Consider the following 21,259-nt stretch of genomic DNA (forward strand, 5'->3'; position numbering starts at 1 on the left):
TTACCCCCCCCCCCCCCGTATTTGTAGATGCTGATTCTCTTATGCCAGGGAAAAATATACACCGAGTGATCTGAGACTGGCTCCCAGACCTGGTGTTCCATGCCCTGGCTTTAAAGCTATATAAAGTAGTATGAACTGCAAAATGCTAACAGTGCAAGCATTAATTATATATAGAGCTCACCTGTCTTAGTTTCTCTGTGTCTGCTTGAGACATATTCAGGGTATTCTGCGTATCTGTTACTCCTGTAGTTGGTGCTGGGCCAGGAACCTGTGAGGCTTTAGAAAACTGCTGCCCTTGAGAGCTCATTGGAGAATTTGCAGATGCATTAAAGTTGCCTTCAGCTCCAGGCCTTTGCTGATCTGCGCCATCGTGGGGTAGCTGACCTGCTCCAAAAGGTTCTGCCTGAGGTCTTGGAGTCATCGGAGGCTGATCATAAGGATCGTGTGCTGGGGCTGCTGAACCATGGCTGAATGAATCTGTTACTGCAGGCCCTGCTGGTCTTGGAGTTTGAGAACATGGATCTGATGGTCTTACAAAAGTGCCCTGCAGAGCAGTTCCCCTGCTTTGTGCTGTCTGCAAGAAAGGATCCCTATTTGGCATTAGTCCTGGTCTTGTCATTGTGGGTCTGTTAAAACTCTCTGGAATCCCTGGCCTTGGAGTTGCTGGTGGCTGAGAATAAGGATCATTAATAACTGGCCTTGGGGTTCCAGGAGGTTGGGAATATGGATCAGAATGCCTCTGATTTGCTGGAGACTGAGCAAATAAGTCTGCTGGCTGTGCAGGTCGTGGTGTGGGAGGTTGCTGCATATATGGTTCAACAGTGGTGGGCCGAGGAGTTCCTGGAGGTTGGGAGTAAGGGTCAACAACTGGCCGAGGAGTACCAGGAGGCTGGGAATAAGGGTCCTGAGAAGCTGGCCTTGAAATGGGTCCAGACTGAGAGAAAGAGTCACTCTGTTGTCTTATTACCCTGGGTGGATGAACAAAAGGCTCCTTTATTGTAGGGTGTGGAGTAAGAGGAGGTTGACTGTATGGATCACCAGACTGATTGTGGGAAAAGCTATCTGCTGGCCGTGGTGTCAAAACAGGTCTTTCATATGGATCAACAACAACACGCCTTGGTGTTGGTGGCATTGGCCCATAAGGATCTTGTGGGGACTGAGGTGGGCGCATTGGAGTTTTAAAGGGTCCAGGGCTACCATCAACAACAGGAGTAGGAGTTAATGGTGGCCGTGCATAAGGATCAGCTGGAGCTACTCTCTGTCTTTGAAATATATCTGTTCTAGGAGCTGGTTTAGTGAAAGGGTCATTGCTTCCAGCTGTTAAAGGAACTTTCCCTGGCTTTTCCATAATTACGGGTGATCTTGGTACACCCAATGGTTTGGAGAACTGATCTGCTGCCATTACAGGTCTAGGTGTGTCCGGTGGTTTTGCATAGGGATCGCTGTTGACTGGAGATGAAGAACATGAATCTCTGACTGGGGAAGGCCTGCTTCCTGTTGGTTCAGTTCCTTGAATGGGTCGGGATGATTGTGGTGGGCAGGTATCCATTGGTGTAATGCTATTTCTTCTAACAAAGTTTTGGTTAGCAGGTGGTGGCCTAGGTGTTCCCACCATTTTAGCATATGGGTCCATTGGAGAGGGCGGTCTAGCATTTGTAGACCCTGGAGAAAACATCTGTTGTGATGGAGGCTGAGGAGTTTGAGGCTGGGACAGTGACTCCTGCACCGGCAGTCTAACTGGAGTCGGGGGCGGAGGTGGCGCTTGTGGTTTTAAGAACACATCATCCGAGGCTGTTGAAGTCGGGGTACCAGGTAGCTGTTGTTTTGTAAATAGGTCTTTATGGAATGTCTGCTGTGCAGGAGACATATTCCCATTACCAGTCTGAGGTGTCAGGGGGCTTTGTATCCCGCTGCTAGGTGTGTCGGAGCCAGACTGATTCAGAAGCTGTTGTGAACCGAACTGCTGCTGCTGTTGCTGCTGCTGCTGTTGCTGCTGCTGTTCATTTTTTACTTGTTCAAGTTTTTGTGTTGCTTCAATTTTGGCTTGCTGCTTACTTTTCTGACGCATTTGCTGTTTTATGATGGTGAGGGGAAAAAAGATACATTTATAAGTCTAGGAAACATGTAAGAACAGTTCAGTGTCTGCACTGGTGGATTAGGATTTGTAGAGGCATTTGAGACCAATTAAGGACAATTTAAAATCTTAAATCCAATGGGAGCAGAGGACCTGGTCATTTATGAAACTAAATTACACTGACATGCTCCCTCTGACTGATCGGAGAAGAGTATTTTCCGGATTCCCTGAGGATCAGAGCTGCTTACCAATCTTCTATACTGAAGAGGTGCTGCAGCCTCGTTGACAAGATGTAAATGGGCTCTGAGAGAGGTTGAAATGTGGGCCTAATTTAAAGCGATAGAGTCCCCAGGGTCAAGACTTGTTGTGTGACATGTGGTGGAAAAAGGCAAATATCACTGCTTTCGGCTGGCTCCACAGAGCTAAAGAACAGCAGTCACTGATAATTAAATGCGTTTGAAATCACCCAGAGAGATAAAAACAAGTTGCATGCACACTCAAACAGCTTTTTTGCTTATGACCAAAACTGTTGTTTGGTTTAGAGTGTATGAATTTATAGTCCCCTCTTTGGTTATATTAAAATCGACTTTAATCCATTAAGGACGGTTCCTACCAATGCTACATAAAAAAACCCCATCATAAAAACAGCAGACACCAAATGTAACACACCTGTCTGAATTTCCATTCCTGCTCATGTTCCGATTCCCTCTGCTTTAATGGATCTTTAAAGAGGTCAGAGTCGATACGAGAGCTAGGATCAATGCTATCCTGTTGCTGTTGCCTTTTCATGGAGTCATTTGACATCTGCACTTTATTGATGCGCAGAGCAGCTCTATTATCTCTGGCTTTTTGCTGGGAAAAAGATAAAAATAAATGTAATTTTCTTAGTTTTCTTTTAATCAGTACAAGTACCACATCTATTATTCCTACAGAAATTACAACCATATTATTTATATGGTCTGATTTAATCACATACAAGCATGGAAAAACTAGGTTACTCACTTGTCACTGGAACCACTAGTTGCCAGTGCCTAGAGCTGCAATATGGGATGTGCATGCCAAAGCAGATGAGGCTCATTAGTAGCAGACGTTTTAAATATAGCTTGGGAGCCCTATGTTGTTTCAAAGAAGTCATGCATCAGTTTGCCCTTCAAATCTTTTGTGCATGTGGTCTGAAGACCAGATGACTGATGCATGAGTTGGGTCAATAAAGGCCACTAATTTGGAGAACTTCAATTATGGCAGGATAATATGGATATTCACTAAAAAAACCTCCATGCATTCCACTCAGAGTCAGGGTATCAATTCAAACATAGGATAGGGGGTTAAAGATGAGGAAAAACTGGGCTGCACAATAACAACTCATCTTCAACATAAGCTTTTTCAAGCAATAACAGAGCTTTTAAACATTTAATGGCAGCGTCAGGGAATTGCTCCTGGATGACATTCTGGGATCTGGCTCCTTCTGAGCATCAGATTGTCATGGCTATACTTGCACATTAAATGTTTGCAGTTTTCAAATGGATGCTGTCTAGCAGAAATGAAGCTTTTAAAGATTCAAAACTGGAGTTACAGGGATGGGAGCACCATATGTGCAACTGCAGCTGAATTAATGCCTGTATTTTTTTTTACAAAATCCTCAAGTTTGTGATATTTTCCCCTTTTGAAGTGATGGGATTGTGCACATCAAAAAAGTGATAACGTATAAAGAAGTCACTGTGTAAGCAGGAAAACCCACTTCTGAACTTCATTCACTTGGCAGTTTTACCTGCCCTCTTAGAAATAGGTCTGTTAGTGGCAGCGACTGCAGCTTTTTCCATGTTTATAGAGTACAGTGCACTGACAGAGTTGAAATAATCATCAGTCAGTACCTGTATTGCCAGCTCTTTTGGGTAGGGATTCTTTCTTACTATATATATTAACATCACACTATTATTATTGTTATTTATTTGTACTGTTATAATGCCTAGAAACCCGAGTTATGGACAATGAACCTAGGCATCATGTCCTGTACAAACGCAGAACTAAAAGATGATCTGTACCCAAGAGGGCTCACAATCCAAATGTAAGAGAAGTTGACTGATGGATATAGACAAGCAGATGAGGGGGAGCAAGGAATATGCCTACATGGCACAGTGATGGGTCTAACCTGAGCTAACGCTGTTACAAAGCAGTACTCTCACATTAATGCAATGCTCAGTTTAGACAAACTAGGCCAACTGAAAAGCAGGATGCATTAGCCTGGGTGGAGCACTGTGTTAACTATGTTCAGCTAGCACTGCACTGAGCCATGAAAACACAAAGATCAGGGCTTAGCTCAACAGCTATCTAATGTTTCAGGGTTTTTTGTAGACATCAAATCTAAGGAGTTTTAAGGTGGAATCCGGAGGAGGATCACAGAGTTGCTTTGTGGTTCAAGAGTGCCCTTCCCAAGAATAATGGGCAGCATAAGAAAGCACAACGTTCCTGTCAGAACCTAACACATGAGTGATGGAAGCTGATCAGAAGTAGTAGCTAACTTCTTAATGCAGAATGATAGATCAATGGGAGGGTGGAAGCAGACTGTGAATAGTTTTGAAAGCTGAGTAGCTTTAGTATTCAGCAATAGAGGAGGAGGAACCAGTAGAAGGATGCATATAAAGGGTGATCAAAGCCATGGGTTAGGAAAATGACTCTTGCAGTAGCATTTGGGAGATCTGTCAGTATAGCAAGACTGTATTTGTCAAAAGTAGGGGAGATGAAGTTGCAGCAATCAAAATGTGAGATAGTGAGAGTCTGGACAAAAAGTTTTTGCTGCTTAAACTGATAGGCAGAGTTGTGCATTAGAGATGTTAGACATAAAGAAACAGCAAGAATTAAATGTTGTCTGGATATAGAGACATAGAAGTCCAAACTGAACTAGGTGCACAGGTGACAAGCAGAACGGCAATGCTAGCCACAGTAACTGAAATAGTAGAAAGCAGACAGGGCTTGGTTGTAGGGAGACTAGGAACTCTGTGTTAGCCAAGTTAAGCTTGAGATTTTGACTAGTCTTCAAGTCAAAGAGACACTGAGATTTTAGTGTAGACAAAGAGTTGGGTTGGTTATAGAGAAGTGCATTTTTGAGTCATCAGCAGAGAGAAGGCAGTGAGAAGACAGAGGCAGAGGAGAGAAAGACCAGTGGGAACCTCACAAATCTAGAGGGAAGATGAAGACGCAACAGTGGTGCACGATTATTTCAGCTGGAGAGCCATGCAATGAGTTTTGGGTACCTGCTGAGGGCCACATCCATCTCTCTCTCTTCCTCTCTCCTTCTCCCTCACTCTCTCTTACTGTTTCTTGCTCTCTTTCCAGAACCTGGCTGGAGCTGTAGTTCATTAGGAGTCCTGACACTTGGCTGTGGACTGAAGTGGGAGCTTCTGCCATGCCCAACAGGTGGTGGTGGCAGCTGTGGTAGGCACAGCCAGCAGTCTCTGGAGCCCTAATGCAGAACCTGCCAGCGGTGCTGCCACCCACCTGCTGCAGCAGAAGCTCCTACCTGGGGCCAGAGCTGATGCTGCCGGCAGGTTCTGGGTGCAGCTTGCGCTGTGCCAGGAAGGCATCAGTGGCAGCAGTGGATGCCACTGGCAGGTTCTGTGTCAGGTCTTCTGAAGCTGCTGGCAGCATCCACAGCTGACGCTGCTGCCTGACAGCTGCAGCAGAAGCCCCATCTGGGTCCACAGCTGATGTTGCTGTGTCAAGGGCTGATACTGTTGGGCAGAAGCAGTCCTAACTGCTTGCCCGGCACCATGAGATTGCTGAAGCTGCCAGCCAACTGTAGGCCAGATTCAGTGAGTTGGTGGCCGTCGACCCACGGGCTGAACTGAATCTGTTGGCAGGCTGGATTCAGCCCACAGGCTGTATTTTGCTCACCCGTGAGATGCAATGAAGAAAATGGGAGCGATGGGAGAACAAGATTTCAAGTAAAGGAACATGGTTGATTATGCCAAAGGCCATTCTCAGGTCAATAAGAAAGGCCCTTTTGAGATTTTCACAAGAGTAGTTCCAGCGAAGTGTCCTGGGTCTGCAGCAGAACTGGTGGTGAAGAACTTGAATCAGGTACTGAACAACAAGCATGTTTACTGCACTTCGAGAAGAAAGGGAGAAGGGAGATAGGGTGATAATTTGAGACGTAAGTAGGATCAGGATGGGTTTTTTTCCCCTAAGGTAAAAGAGACAAAAGCTTGCTTGTATCATGAGGGGAAAGAGGCAGAGGAGAACAAGAGGTTAAGGCAGGAGATGAGTGGGCAAAAGAAAGATCAGAAGATGGACAGTGCAACAGCATGAGATCCCTGGAAAGAAAAAAAGAGCAAATTCTCTTCTGCTCTCCATCTGCAATGGGAACAGTACAAGAGAGATTAAAAATGGAAGGAGAGGACCTGGGGAACAAATCAAGGGTGATGAAGAAATGGTTGGGACAGTGGGGCACCTGACCCCAGCTTAGCCCTCTAGATGCATTAATATAATACCTTATATTAAGACTGATGGGCAAAAAAAAAAGATTTTAGAAGTTAATCTAAAATCTTTGAGAACCAGTAATGTTAGAGCCTAACGCTGAATAAGCTAGAACCCTATACACGAAACGTTTCATTCTCTCTCAGAGTCTGCAAATGCAGTTTGTAGTCATCCTTACCACATAGGGAGCTCGTTCCTGTGAACTTGCTTTTCTCCACAGTTTAGCAATCTGCTTTACTCTTGTAGCCCAGTCTGCAACCAAAACGGATATGTTGTGTTAATTTGCAGTTTTGACAAGTTTCACTTTATAGGACAATTTTTAAACAGGGAAGCGGTTAAGTTTCTGGAGTAAAATGGCATGCAATAGAGATGTTATAAAATGTGTGCCCCTTTGCAGATAAATCACCGACTTACCTGGGAATTCCTCCTTTAAATTGGGGAAGTTGATATTTGTGTACAGAACTGGTGCTACTGTCGCCATTTCACCTAGTGCTTCTTCTTTTTCCCACTTGAGAGTACTTCTTTGAGCATTGGACATTGTATCCCCTTCTCCTTCCATAGGCTGGGCCGATGGTGTCCACGGACTGTTAGGATCATTTACCATTGGGTTAAACGATGTCTTATCCCTGACAGATAAGAGACTTGTTTTATTTCACAGACTCTTCTCAATATACAAAATCCATTTTCAAATTCATCACTCTGTTATACTGGCAATCAATTATGTATTTTAGCAAGACAACACCATAAATATTTTAAGGACTATTTAGGCCACTGTCAAGAATTAAACATTTCAGATGTTCACTGGCCAGTGTGTCTTTATCTCAGCCTGGCCATATTCATACTGAATTATTTCAGATTCTTCACATGACTCACCTGGCATCAGCATATGGTGGCTGTGCTATAGGAGAGAAAGTGCCTAATCCAGCTGCAGGAGCCAGGGGGGTATGCGGAAGATGGGGGTTTGGCCCAATCAGGCCATTCATAAGTGGTACTCTCGAAAACACGCTCTCCCCTAGAGAGAAATAGATTAATGTTACCAATGTAAACAGCAAGCGCCTGGAGAGTAAAGTGCACGAGACAAACTTCAGTGGGGAAGAGACCTTCACTTGATGATAACCTAATTTCCTTGTCTACTTTATAATGCTGACCTTAGCTTTCTGGAGACGATTTACAAACAGGCTTTGTTCTAGTAATCCACAAACTTAAGGGATTTCCTTCCATTGTTTCTCAACACTGGGTACACTAGATTTCCGTAAAATGGGGGATTTTTTTTGAGGATTTCCCAGACAATTAATCCTCTCATTCACACTATCTTATGTCATTTAATTACAGCTTGCCTCTAGGTATTCGTTTTTGGGGGGTTGTAGGAGACAGAAGAGCTACTTTCAGCATTCATTCATGTATCTGTATAATAACCGAATAATTGGAAAAACGGTAATGGAAAACAACCTCACACTTGCTAGAAGAAGCCCAACATCCCCCAGAGCTTTGGTTTATTCTCACAATTTTCATGTTATATTTGGGAGTATGCCCCACGTCTGGGACAAAGGGGGAGGAGCCTGTGCCCTCCTTGCTAAGGATGGAGAGGTTGAACTTCCTGGTTCTAAGCACACTGCTGCCATCACTATTGCCCAGGTCTTTTTGCCCAACAGCACCCAAGATCAAGTGCTTATTTGCACAATTTTTCATTTTACTTTGAGAGCCTGGGTCCCAGAGCCAAGGCACCTGGGATCCCCTGCTTTTATAGCAAAGAGAGCTGGTGGCTGCCTAAATAAATAAGGACTGAGAAGCACAATGGCAAACCAATCTTTATTAGGGTTTCTGGGTACGACTATAACAGATAACAATCATGTTATCCTCTACAGTGGATTCACTCCAGCGTAATGACTGAATTGTCTGGTAAGCATTTGGTGAAGAAAACATAGCCCAGGGTCAGGTGTACAGTATTCCAGACTACCAAATATTGTGATTTTTTTTAAAGTCACAATTATTTCCCTTAAATGAGATATGGTAAATGCTTATTCAGTGGTTGCTGGCAACAGCATCAGCTATCATCTTCTGATCTGCCAGATTATATCCTGACCCAATGCTGCACTCAGGGAAACGAAAAAGGAAAACATATGTACAGTGCCAGGTAACAAGCACGGAGGCACTGCATACAGCCTCTCACAAGTATTGTTAACCACCTAATTTTAGAATTTCCTTTTCAGAGTGTGCAGGTGTGATGGCGAAATGCCTTTTTCTGTAGTTTTGCAATTTTTTACCAGTGAATAAGTAAATCTAGTCAAATGTGTCTCAATATTGTAATTAAGTGCCCAGTTGAACGATTTTATACTGCTATTAGGGTGGAACATTTTATTTGTATCATTAAAATATTAGCATAGAATTTTTTTTTTAGCACCAGCCTTTCCAGATGTTTCTACCTTGGTGTAACACTGACCTTTGAACCTCAGTCACTGCAACTGGGATTGCATAGAGAAGTGTTTCTTTAAAAGCAGAGAGAGGGGTACTTAGCTGCGTTTGATTGAAGCCGGGCAGAAAGCAGGGCCAGGTAGCACCCTTAGAGGCTAATTGGTTCAGAGAGGCATGAGCATCTCATGAAGTAGGCTGTTGCCAATGAAAGGTTATGCCTCTCTGAACCAGTTACTCTCTAAGGTGCTACCCTGCCCTTCCCTGCCCTGCCTTCCACCTTGAAAATGTAAGAGTATCTCTGGAATTCGATACATTTATTGAGGAACACTATACGGTTCTCTTGTATTTTTGGTCATTGTCTTGTGTTCTATGGGTTATTTTCCCAGTGTAGGAAAGGATATTCAGAGTGACCTATACAAATTGGAGGATTGGGCCAAAAGAAATCTCATGAGGTTCAACACAGACAAGTGCAAATTCCTGCACTTGGGACAGAACAAGCCCATGCACCAGTACAAGCTGGGGGCTGACTGGCTGGGCAGCAGCTCTGCAGAAAAGGACCTGGGGGTTACAGTGCACAATAAGCTGAATGAGCCAGCAGTGTGCCCTTGTTGCCAAGAAGGCTGACGGCAACCTGGGCTGCATTGGTAGGGGTATTGCCAGCAGGTCAAGGGGAAGTGATTATTTCCCTCTGTTCAGCACTGGTGAGGCTGCATATGGAGTACTGTGTTCAGTTTTGGGCTCCTCATTACAGAAAGGATGTGGACAAATTAGAAAGGGTCCAACAGAGGGTGACAAAAATGGTTTGGGGGCTGGGGGACATGACTTATGAGGAAAGATGGAGGGAACGGGGCTTATTTAGTTTAGACAAGAGGAGACAGAGGGGATTTAATAGCAGCCTTCAACTACCTGAAGGGGGTTCAAAAGACGATGGAGCTGAACTGTTCTCAGAGGCAGCAGATGACAGAACAAGAAGGAGTGGTATCAAGTTGCAGCAAGGAAAGTTTAGGTTAGATATTAGGAAAAAAATTCTTACTAGGAGCATAGTAAAACACTGGAACAAGTTACCCAGAGAAGAGGTGGACTCTCCATCCTTGGAAGTTTTTAAGACCCGGCTAGACAAAGCCTTGGCTGGGATGACTTAGTTGGGGATGGTCCTGCCTTGAGCAGGGTGTTAGATTAGATGACCCACTGAGGTCCCTACCAACACTAATTTCTATGATTCTGTATTGTCTGGATGGACTGGGTGAAAGTTTCCTGATCAGGGCTTGGGAGAACATTTTTTGTTACAGTTGATCAATAGCTTGCCTTACACTATCATGAGGTCAGGTCAGGAAAATGGACATGAGAATCAGACCCCTGATTTCTGCTGCAAAATCAAATGTCTGCCTGAGAGAGACAGGGGTTAAGCTTGTTGGTAATTAAATTTCTAATAGCAAAATGAACTAAAATCTGAGGTGGGTTTCCTCATTAGAAACTGAAGCTTTCATCACACAGAAGTAAATGAATCATTAATCCATAACTGAACTGAATTCTAAACCAGAAAAATTACAGTTGGAACAGCTACCAGATTAACTTAACACTGATAACTTGAAGACGTTATCTCCACACACTCGGGGAAACAAGCCATCTTTATCAACACTTACTCCATACCTTATCACTGTTTGCTTTAAATGATCTAATTTTTAGGACTTCTTGCCATCTTATAGCACCTTAATTGGTGTCAACCCTACCAAAGATGACTGCTTCTAATTAAACTTGTGCATATTAAATAAACAACTTGGAACAAAAATACCATTTGATGGGGCATCCAGAGTGAAAACCTTTAAGTCCAGAATACATGTGTCAGAAGTTGCCCACAAAAAAACCCAACAAACTATTCAAAGTAGCTATCCTAAACAAGTTTTATATGTAACCTGGTTTTGCAATCCTGGTTTGAGGATGAGAAGTTAACAACTGGTAAACTGGAGCTCCGTGAGATGCAGTCGGAGTAATGTTCCACTATGGGCTCAGGTGAATGCTTAAGCTTGGAAAATATTTTGCCCTAGTCGTGCCTTCCCAGAGCATACATTCTGCATCCCCTCGTATCCATGCCAAGGACATAGAGAGCAGTATGTATTTTCTGTTTCTCCATTATGTCTTAGCCATAGAATCCCAGAGTGCCAGGAACTCCATGGAAGAAAGGAAGTAGGCAAGGAAGCAAGCAAGATGTAGCACGTAAACGTGTCTGAACAATTCTCCTTCCTGGTAAGTAACTTCTCATTCTCCTTCAATCACTTGTCTGCATGCTCATTCATTGTGCATGACACCAAGACAACACTCATTGCACCTGGAACCTGGTCTCAGGTTACTAAGCAAAGAACAACTGGAGGACTGCTTCACCACAAGTGCCTCACTAGTATCACAGTACTACTAGGCATCAAACTTGTAAATGTTCTGGGTTCTGGTAAAATGGGTCATTGCTAGCTCCATCTTAATGACCTTGTGGCACACAACTTGACACCATTCAAGATCCAGTTAGATAGTCTCTGAGCAGAAATCAATGCATCTTTTGATCTCTTGGGTCTGGGAATGAACAGATGAGATTTCTGGAAAAGATAAGGCTTTCCTCACATGAATCCTGTACACACCTGGAAGGGAGGATCCGGGAAGAAGACTGGTGGGTGTATTTGTTGGCTACAGTAAAGTTCTGTGATAACCTTAGGTAGAAATTTGAGGCAAGTCTGGAGGGAAATCTTGTCCAGGTGAAATACAGTATGGGGAGCAGTGCCTGGATTTCCATGAGGATGTTGGTGAAGACTGTTAGGGATGTTGAGAGTCCAAACAGGAGGACCTTGTAATAGTCATAGCCCTTTCTACCATGAATCAAACTCTCTGTGGGTGCATCTACACATGACAGTAAACATCATGTGTCTGCATATGTGTCCCTATTAGGCTGCAGTAAATTAATTTATTCCCCAACAGGATAGTACATATAAATAGTTGCATTTAAAAAACTCCACAGCAGCGCACATGTAGACACAGTCCCAGCTGGCTGGAACACGAGCTTCAGTGAGGGAGCTGCCTGCTGGCTAGCCCTGTACTGAAGCACCCTCATGCCCCAACCAGCCCCTCTGTAGCACAATGATCTGGGTCAGAGCAGTCCCAAGCTGGCAGGATGACCCCCCCACAGGCTCCCTGCCAGCCAGGGCTGCTCCAGCCCAGCTCAATGTGCTGCACTCTTGGGCACATGTGCAAGTGTGGTGCCTGGGAGGAATAAACTCTGGAGCAACAAGCTCCAGAGTTTATTTATACACAAACGGCATGTAGATACACCCTGTAAGGAGATGGTGGTGAGCTGAAAGTATGATGGGGCACTATCCTTCTTTTCTCTTTGGAACCAGAAAGTAATCAGGGTGAAGCCCTTTTCTCCTCTGTCATAAAGTAACTTCTTCATAGACCCCCAAAGATAGAAAGGAGGACACTTCTGCTCAAAGCAAAATTTCACGAGAAGAGTCCTTGAAAAGGGAGGTGGGGAGGGGATTGGGAGAAGGCACATTTCCAACCAAAGGTGGCGATACATCCAGGACCAGTGGTCTATTGTGCTGTGTGTGCAAGCATGCGGGAAGTGGGCCATCCCGTCCCAAAGGGTTTGAAGGGCAAAATGGAAGTGGATTTAGGGAGTGGATTGTACCTCTTAACTGCCCCATAAAATACTCTGCCTGTTGCTTGGGGAATGGAGAAAGGGTCTTTGCAGCCCCTAGACAGGGAACTAGGGAGCATGAAGTTGTGATATGAAGGGCCAATGCTGCTTCCTTGAAGGAGGATGGCCAAGATGGGGTGGGCATATCTGGAACCATAAACCTCCTTAGAAATAAAGGAACCATCAGATGAGAAGAGCTCAACTGACAGACTCAATAGGTTTAGAAATCAAGACAATTCCCTACTCAACAGTGGGGTTGGAGTCGAGGAGTCTGGGGCTGGTGGTAGGGAACTTCTACTCCAGTGGGTCTACACCCTATGCTCTAAATTTAGAGCATAGGGTGCAGACCCACTGAAGATCCCGCCTACAAAGGGACTGGATCCAGGCTGCATTTTACTAATGGCGTGCCACTTCCCCAGACACTTGATCTAGTCTGTATTTTGCTAATGGTATGCAATTGCCCCCTGGCCACTTAAGCCCGCTGCTACAGTCTAAATGGAGGGCTGCTCTTCCTTGCTGTGGCCTCTGCCCACTGTTGCTAGAGTGACCAGAGAGGACTGGTGGTCCATGACACTATCTGGCTTGCAAGCTATGGCCCACATTTGCAGAAGGTACAGTCAGAGGCCAACCTCATGGATTTGGACTCTGCCCTCACGGTCCTTTTAGGTGCAGAGAATAACAGATTTCCCAATGGTATACTCCCCAGAAACAGGAGACTGCCTAAAACAATAAAGGCACATAGCCTCTTCAAAGAAGGGACAAAGCTCGACTTGAGGCACTGTAGGAGATGTTGACAGTCCAGAGAAGCTGACACATGGTGGCCAAAGTGATGAGGAAAAATGAAGCCTTACTCAGCTAGAGAAGCAAAATGGGACACACCAGAAGTATCTTATGTTTCATTGAAAAACTGATGGAAACTGGAAGTTAAAAGGAGAAAGAATAAAAAGTAAACTAAAAATAGTCTGAAAAACAAAAAGAAAAAAAAAAGAGTAGCACAGGATCTGAAAAATGGCTGTGGGCCAAGCATACAATCTGGAAAAACTGCGGAAGCTCTGCCACAAGGGGTTGAAAGGAACTTAAGAGGAGGAAGAAGCCTTTCACATCCTTGGTACAGAGCATGAGGAGAAGTAAGAAACATGTGTACTGTTTGGGGTACTGATAGGAAAAAAAATTCTCTGAGCTCAACTGTTTGAGGTGCACAGGCACCCACAATAGACAAATGCTAGAAAACATGTGTTTGGCTTGCTTTTGCAACTACACTCAAAAAAACCCATTAGTCCCTGATTTCCAGTGTGCAGGTATCAGCATCTTGTATTGATTTACGTGAAAGTACAAGTGGGGAAATAGAATAAGAGAGACAAAAATAATTGAAATGCTGTGGACCTGTTCTTAATCCCCTCTTCTTGTTTGAACAATGCTACTCAACTTAAACTGAACTCTTAATAGAAATTAGGCGTAATAAATCACACTCACATTGGCTTACAGACAAAAATAATATAATTAAGGGGCTGATTAGTTAAACTCCTTGATTTGAAAGCTGGACTACTTAGAACTACTGGGGGTGCAATAGAACAGAATATCAGAACAGGAGACTAGCCTTGTCACCAATACTTAAAGTAGTATAGAATAATTGCCCAGTATTTTACAAAAAAGCAAATATGATAAATATTTTTCCTCTCTAATAGCAAAATCAATCTGTCCATATATCAGACACTTAATGTCCAGATAGGTTGAAAAGACCTCAGAAGCATTTTCGTTAACATGGCTTCCTTTTATACAGTAAAAGATACAAAACTGGTTTTGTACAGACTGCCACACTGCTTTTAAATGAAACAGAAGAATGTACCTTGATTGTGCAAAGGCATTAACTGTGGTGGGGGTGGAGGCTGTGGCAAAGGAGTTGGCTGTGTGGTTGCAGGACTCAGTACAGCAGTAAATAAGTCTTCCACATCTTTTCCTCCCAGCTCTGCAAAAACACTATGTATAACTTGGCTGATATTGTCATATAAACTATACTCAAAAAGGGATTGCAAACCTCAAGAACACATACCTGGAATTTTGTACAGTTTACCAAGAATTGCACCTGGGCAAAGTAAAAACAATACAGAATTAGCAATAATGTTATTATTCTAGATATAGTGCAATATAATTAATTTGACAATGGTAAGTCCAAAGGCTGATCTAGGAAATTTATCAACAGCCACGTTAGAAAACAGATGGTTACTTAAACTGTTTTAAAAAGTAATCAAAACGTAAGACAAGGTTTTTACCATCAGTGACCATTTTGTCTAGTTCTGGACTGAGGATTCCATCCAATTGTTCTTCACTCAGGGGCCGCGAACTCTGATTAGCACTTGGCTGAGGCAGAGAGGAAGGATCATCCGAGATGGGACCAATATCTAGTCCAGCTGAAGAGGTAAGAATGTGATGTCAGTTAAAAACAATGAAATCTACTGACACAGGAGAGTGAACAAAAAAAACCCAAAAAACATTTTATACTTCTTTGGTTACACTTTGACTGTAAATTAAATCAGATCTGGTAAAATCTAGAAGTTGGTTTGCAAGGTAAAGGAAGACATCAATAAAAACCAGAAACATCTGATTTAGCTTTCTTCACAGTTTGAGAAAGGAATGTAATTTAATTAAATGCCTATATTAGATGACTTTCAAGCAAATTTTCTTATAATGGGATCCCTAAATTTAGTTACATCTCATCTAATTTTTTGAGAACATTTTATTGTGTTCATTTTAAAAAACAGGCATTTCCTCTAGCAGCTACATATTACCTTAACTATTCCCTGACAATGCCATGATTCCTTTTGTTACACTAAACATTTACTAAAATACAGTTTGTATCTGGCTTGTATTATAATGGCAGGAGTTTCTACTTTTAATAAAGGACTAAAAATACTCTGTATTAAATTAGAAAATATAACTTGTCGGCGTTGAGAAATTACGATATTATTTACAATGTGAAATGCTGGATCCATTTAAAAGTTAAATAAATGTCTCGGAAGCAAAAGAGTTTTGGAAAAACAGAATAGACATTTGTATTTAAAAGATTTCAGAGCCAAATATGAGCCACTTTCAAAAATAACGTAGCTTGTCTTTCCTAGTTATCGTAAAACTATGCTTTAGAAATTATATGTAAGGTGACAAATATCAGCCATTTACAAGAAAAAGACTGATGTTGACCTTTTCATTCATGCTGCATATACTGGCATAATAAAAACCTGTTTGAATTAAAGTCAAGTATCTCTCTACAATAAGAGCTATATACTATTACTCTATGTAATATTGCAAATATGCAAGAAACAAACAAAAAATAGTTTTGTATCATGAAACACAAAAACAGCAGCTATTAAAAAACTTAGATAACTATATCTAAAACACTATCGGTTGCACAGTGCAAATTCTACAAGTAGTGCTAGATGCAAACAGAACAGAAAGCTAGTGAAAAAACAAAACAATGAATTAGTGACACAATAAAGGAGCACTAACATCTATGCATGCACAAACAGGGTTTTTTTTGGCTGAAACCACCAAGAAAGAGGACTACTTCTAACGATGGATCATCCATTGTTTAGTTTCTTACCAAATGGGGAGGGTGAGTTCTCAACCTGGAAAGTGCATAAATCAAGACCTACAGGACCCAAACCAGATAAAATGGATGATTATAACATGAAAAAAAAAATCAAAAAAGAAAAAGGAAAACAAACCAAGAGCATACACAGCTGCATGCTGAAAAAGCTATGCAAGTACGATAGACAACAGCAGCTATTTTTATTTCCTCATAAGCAGTAAAGCAAAGGGCTAAGTAAAATAAAACATTGAAAAGCTGTTTTGTAAAAGCAGGAGATAAAAGAACTTCTGAAATTGAAGTATACTTAAGATACAACAATTACATATATATCAAAGCCACACAAAGCGTACCTTGTCAACATAACATATGGAGAGTGTCTATAATCAAGAGAACAAAGAAAACAGCCACTAAAAAAGTCTTAAAAGCACATACCTGAATGATCTCCAGACTTTAAGTCATCAGAAAGTATTCCAAGGATATCATCATCCGTGTTCAAAACCTCTGAAAGATCAGCTAAGGGGTCATCAGAAGTACCTATAGAAGGCAACAGAAACTAAAATCAGTACAACTATGAACCTTGAAAATTTCTTTGGTAATCTGCCCAGCTATTAACACGCTCTGAAAACACTTGATTTTAGAAAAGATAATGCATGGACCTGTTGCAAGGACGAGTTTGGATGAATTAGGAAAAGAAAAACAAAAGAGAATTGTAAAGATATACAGAGAAAACACAGGGATTGGATTTACAGTAGTTGACTACTTCAGTTTGCTAGACTTTATTCTGATCTGAAAATGTCTTTTTTCCTAATTTGAACCCACTACTCTGATAACAACTGTACCAGGGTAAATGTCAGACTGGATAAGACCATGGCCCCAGTCTCCACCGCTCTGCCTGTTGTGGAGTCTGCGCAAAGCAGAAGCAACCTCAGAAGGTAACGTTTTATATTTCCCACTTACTCTGCATTGCTCTATGCCTACTACAGAGGCAATTATATCAATGGAGAACAGTTATTAGTGTGCATAAAGAACAGGGACTCATAGTGGTGGGAGGGGAGAGTACTTCAAGTGGCGCAGAAATACATCAGTTATGGAAACCTTTTATTTACTCAGCGTACCTGGTGCTACAAAAGACTTTCTGGAACTAAGCACAATGCTGTAAAAGCAGCAACAACAACAACAACCTAGTTCTGCTTTTGTTATGCAAGTTTACCTTTTGGCATTTTAGCTTCACAGCAGTAATTATGCAAATGGAAGGACTCTGGCACCTAAAGTAGTGTCAATGAGCTCAGCTTATTGATTGGGCAACTACAGGATCAGCTCATCACGCTTTAGCTTTCAAGAAATCCCACCTGATGATACGTATCTGGTCAAAGAAAGAGTTGAGGGAACAGAAAAAAAAAATCTCCTAATTTACCAACATCCAGCCAGAGTTAACAGCCTTCCTGTCTTCTGTAATATTCTTCCTATGTCAGAGTTCAATAGAACTGCCTGGGCACAATCCTGAATACTGTAACTGCCTTTTTACAATAGTAGTAATAGTAGTAATAATAAAATCTAAACTTGAGTTAAATAGCTGGAAATGGTGAAGATAGAGAACTCTAGGCAGAGATTACCATATTTTCTCACACACCACACCCCCTCAAATAAAACACATGCCTTGTTCTTGGAAGGCAGCACATAGAAAATAATTTTTTTTTTTTTTTTTTTTTTTTTTTTTTTTAAGGGGGGTGCCCCAAAGAAATCTCTCTGCACAAAATTTCCCCCCCCCCCCCAAAAAAAAACCCTGCCTTGTTTTTGGAAGGCAGCACAAAAAAAACAATTTTTTTTTTTTTTTTTTTTTTTTTTTTTTTTTACAGGAGTTGTGCCCAAGAGCTAACTGCATGCAGCAATTCAGTCACTCTCAGCTAGCTCAGTGGCTGCTTCAGGCAAAAGCTACAGTGTTAAAGTAATTCACAGATGCTCAAAGCTATTGTTAAAGTGGTAGCAGATGTGAAACGGTACAAACTGGACTGCATCCCTCCTGCCTGCTGGCCTTGGGGGAAGTGGCAGCAATTACAGGTTTTGTTCACTGGATTCTATTCCAGTGAACAAAACCAGCTTCCCCACTTAAGACCCACACTCTGATTTTTGGGGAAAAGGTATGTGTGATATAAGAGTAAATATCAACTTTGTGGACTGTTTTCATATAGACCAGCTCCACTCCTGTTGTGTTTACTATATCACTTTTTCAAAGTTTTCTTCCCATCTATGTTAGAGGATTTTTTAAATTCTTTTTACCCTTTTAGTTCAGCATATGCTGGAAACAGCCACATTGTTTTAGTCAGCTGCAGATCCGAGCCAAGGGCTGGTCGCATATGGTGTCAATTGAATGATTTGACTGCACTGGCTTACTTGGCTGTTTTGGATTGGAGAAGAAAACTCACGCAACACAAAAGGGAAAAATGACTAGCCTGTTCTTCTGGGTCTCTAACAGAACACAGTTCTGCTTCTGCATTGTTATCCTCACTTTTCTGGTATTTGTTTTTATTCCAGCTAAGGTCAAGAGTAAGATTTAAAATAATAAAGGCTACCCGAGGCTCTAGACACCTAACGTTATTAGTGGTACAACAATATATAACTTAATTATATCCCAAGAGCATTAGAGTAAATTCCACCGACACTTGGCCAGTTAGGAGGCGTACACACATACTAACGTTCTGACAGTTAAGCCAACTTAGCTTTAAGTCGACTTAACTGTCACAATGTACGCACATATGTGGAGCAGAGTCAACTGAGGTGTATTATCTTGAGTTGCATTAGTTAACTTGATTTAGCTTATGAAGTGGCTGCCAACATGTGAAGGAGCTGCACGTGTGTATGCTCTGACATGGCTTAAATTACATTGACTTACTTAAGTCAACTTAGTTAAGTTGCCATATTTTAAGTCGACCTTGTATGTGGTACGCACCCCTAGTTACTACACCTTCATTATGTTGAAAGCATACCCTCAGTGTTCTCCAGAAACTCTATTCAAACAGATGTCTTCTGCAGCATGCCTACAAAAAAAATTATGGAATATGGGCTGTTTCAAACTAACTGTGGGAAGAGGGAAGAGCAGGTTCCAAAGCAATAAGGAGCAGCCTAGACAGAAGTTGCCAAGCAGACATATAGCTTGTGAAAGAGGAACAAAATAAGATGCTTTTAGACACTGACAAAAGGATGCTTATAACACCACGATTGTTGGGCAAAAGTTTTTTATATTGCTTCCTTGAATGAAACTTGCTGTCTATAAGAGTCGTTTGTTATAGAAACACACACAACATATTTTTTTGCAGCAAGAAAGTGAAAGGTTCATTCTTGCTACAAACTGTAGCTTGAAAGGGGTTTCAAGCTCTGGGGGGCACAAGATAAAGCAAAAAAAATCTGAATGTCCAGCTAAAAAGGCAAAGTTAAAAGTTAGACAATAAACATCTTAAAGTTAATATTCAACAGGTTTTTAATACAGCCTTCCTAATCAGTTTATTTCAGCCTACTTATAACACAAGATTTGCTTTCCTACATCACTTTTGTAAATCTTGACATTATAATTGAGGACTGATGAGAATAACAGTAAGGCACATGAAAGCGAGTGTTCTTGGGTCACTGATGCTCTTCTTAGGGAGCCGTGGATCTGCATCTATGTGTTATTGACTCTAGAACAAAGACCAAATTGTGGATGATCACTTAATATAAAATGTTAATTAGTCCCGTGAGATTAAGTTAAAGAAAGTCAAAAAGTGGATGCTTCAAAAACAAAGAGACAAAAGCTAGGAAAGTATCAGAGTAAAAACATGTCAAGAATTACTGAGTTATCACTAACTTTAGTTTCATATACCTTGAGCTCCCAGTTTTGCTTGAGCTGGATTGGAGGCTGAGCTAAGTAGTGGGTCAGAAGATGGATCCAGGAAATTAGTGGCCAGATTAGTTTTACATGAAAGTGGAAGTGATTCTTCAGATAAATTGTCTAGGCTCAGCTTGCTTTGTCGACTGGTATCTAGGAGATCTTTTCCAAAGAAAGCTTCCTAGAATAAAGACAAAGAAAATATTAAGTAAACCAATTTACAAAAATTCCTACATCTAAGATGCCGTCTACTAGGGTTGCACAGATAGAGATTTTTTGGGCCAATACTGATGACCGATTTTTAAGGAGCCATATTGGCCGATACTGATCTGATTCCACCCCAGAAGGGTATGGGGGTTGTGTGCCCCTGGATCTGCATGGGGTGAAGGTGGGTTGCTGCTGCAGGCTTGGGCAGGGCCAAGCTCTTCCTGGCGAGGGCTGGGCTAGGCTGTGCTTGGGGCAGGTGGCAATGGAACTGGGAGGTGGGTTTGGGGGGGTGCAGCCATCCCAAAATTTGCCAGAGCCCCCTGTAACCCCCTTTCCAGTGCTGCCGCTGCACACCCCGAGCGTAGCCTGACCCAGCCCCACCCCAGTGCCACCACGGCCTAACCCCCACTGGGAAGAGCCTGGTGCAGCCCCCAGCTGCAGCAACAGCCAGCCCCACCCTGTGCACAGATCCAGTGGCACCCCCCCCCCCACAGTCCCCTCTCCCAGGGTGCGCGCAGCGGTGGGAGCACCCTTCCTCCTCCTCAATGCACCCCAGACGTACTGCTTGCGGCTCCATCCCGTGCCCATCCTGCCCTGGCTGAGCAGTGTCCCACTCCCTCCCTCACCACGGGGGCCTCAATCTGCCCCCCCACACCCCTTCCCTCCTCTCACCTTTCCCCTACAGCAGACTTACCAGTCAATGCTGCTCTCCAAGCTGCTGGGCTATGCTCCTGCCTATGTGCATGCTGCAGCTGCGCACATGCACAGGGCATTTAATGGCCACATCAGGCAAAAAAAGCCGATTTCAGATACTGTCAATTTTCCCTATATCAGTGCTGATCTGATATGGGACTGATGCATGGTGCACCTCTGCTGTCTACATATGAAAGCTTATAAACTTATATACTAATACAGTTATCTGCTCCCCCTGCCATTTACATATTGTGAAATAAAAGTGTCCACTCTAAGGAG

The 21,259-nt window shown here is 42.5% G+C and overlaps 1 protein-coding gene across 6 annotated transcripts in view; it reads right to left on the minus strand.

Annotated features, from left to right (window-relative positions):
- KMT2C (lysine methyltransferase 2C) overlaps positions 1 to 21,259 on the minus strand; it is a 246,640-nt gene that overhangs the window by 76,638 nt on the left and 148,743 nt on the right. For 5 of the 6 annotated variants that reach the window (XM_019508137.1, XM_019508136.1, XM_019508134.1 and 2 more), the window contains 11 exons: positions 20,075 to 20,261; positions 16,654 to 16,755; positions 16,234 to 16,281; positions 14,909 to 15,046; positions 14,689 to 14,721; positions 14,485 to 14,604; positions 7,421 to 7,559; positions 6,962 to 7,173; positions 6,726 to 6,799; positions 2,744 to 2,926; positions 182 to 2,071 (listed from right to left, as the gene is read on the minus strand). In XM_019508137.1, coding sequence (XP_019363682.1) covers positions 182 to 2,071; positions 2,744 to 2,926; positions 6,726 to 6,799; positions 6,962 to 7,173; positions 7,421 to 7,559; positions 14,485 to 14,604; positions 14,689 to 14,721; positions 14,909 to 15,046; positions 16,234 to 16,281; positions 16,654 to 16,755; positions 20,075 to 20,261 — 3,126 coding nt within the window. The remainder of the gene's footprint in view (positions 1 to 181; positions 2,072 to 2,743; positions 2,927 to 6,725; positions 6,800 to 6,961; positions 7,174 to 7,420; positions 7,560 to 14,484; positions 14,605 to 14,688; positions 14,722 to 14,908; positions 15,047 to 16,233; positions 16,282 to 16,653; positions 16,756 to 20,074; positions 20,262 to 21,259) is intronic. The other variant, XM_019508135.1, reaches the window with a different exon arrangement.

The sequence above is a fragment of the Gavialis gangeticus genome, unplaced genomic scaffold, assembly GCF_001723915.1.
Source record: "Gavialis gangeticus isolate Ggan-Ray unplaced genomic scaffold, GavGan_comp1, whole genome shotgun sequence".
NCBI lineage: Eukaryota > Metazoa > Chordata > Crocodylia > Gavialidae > Gavialis > Gavialis gangeticus.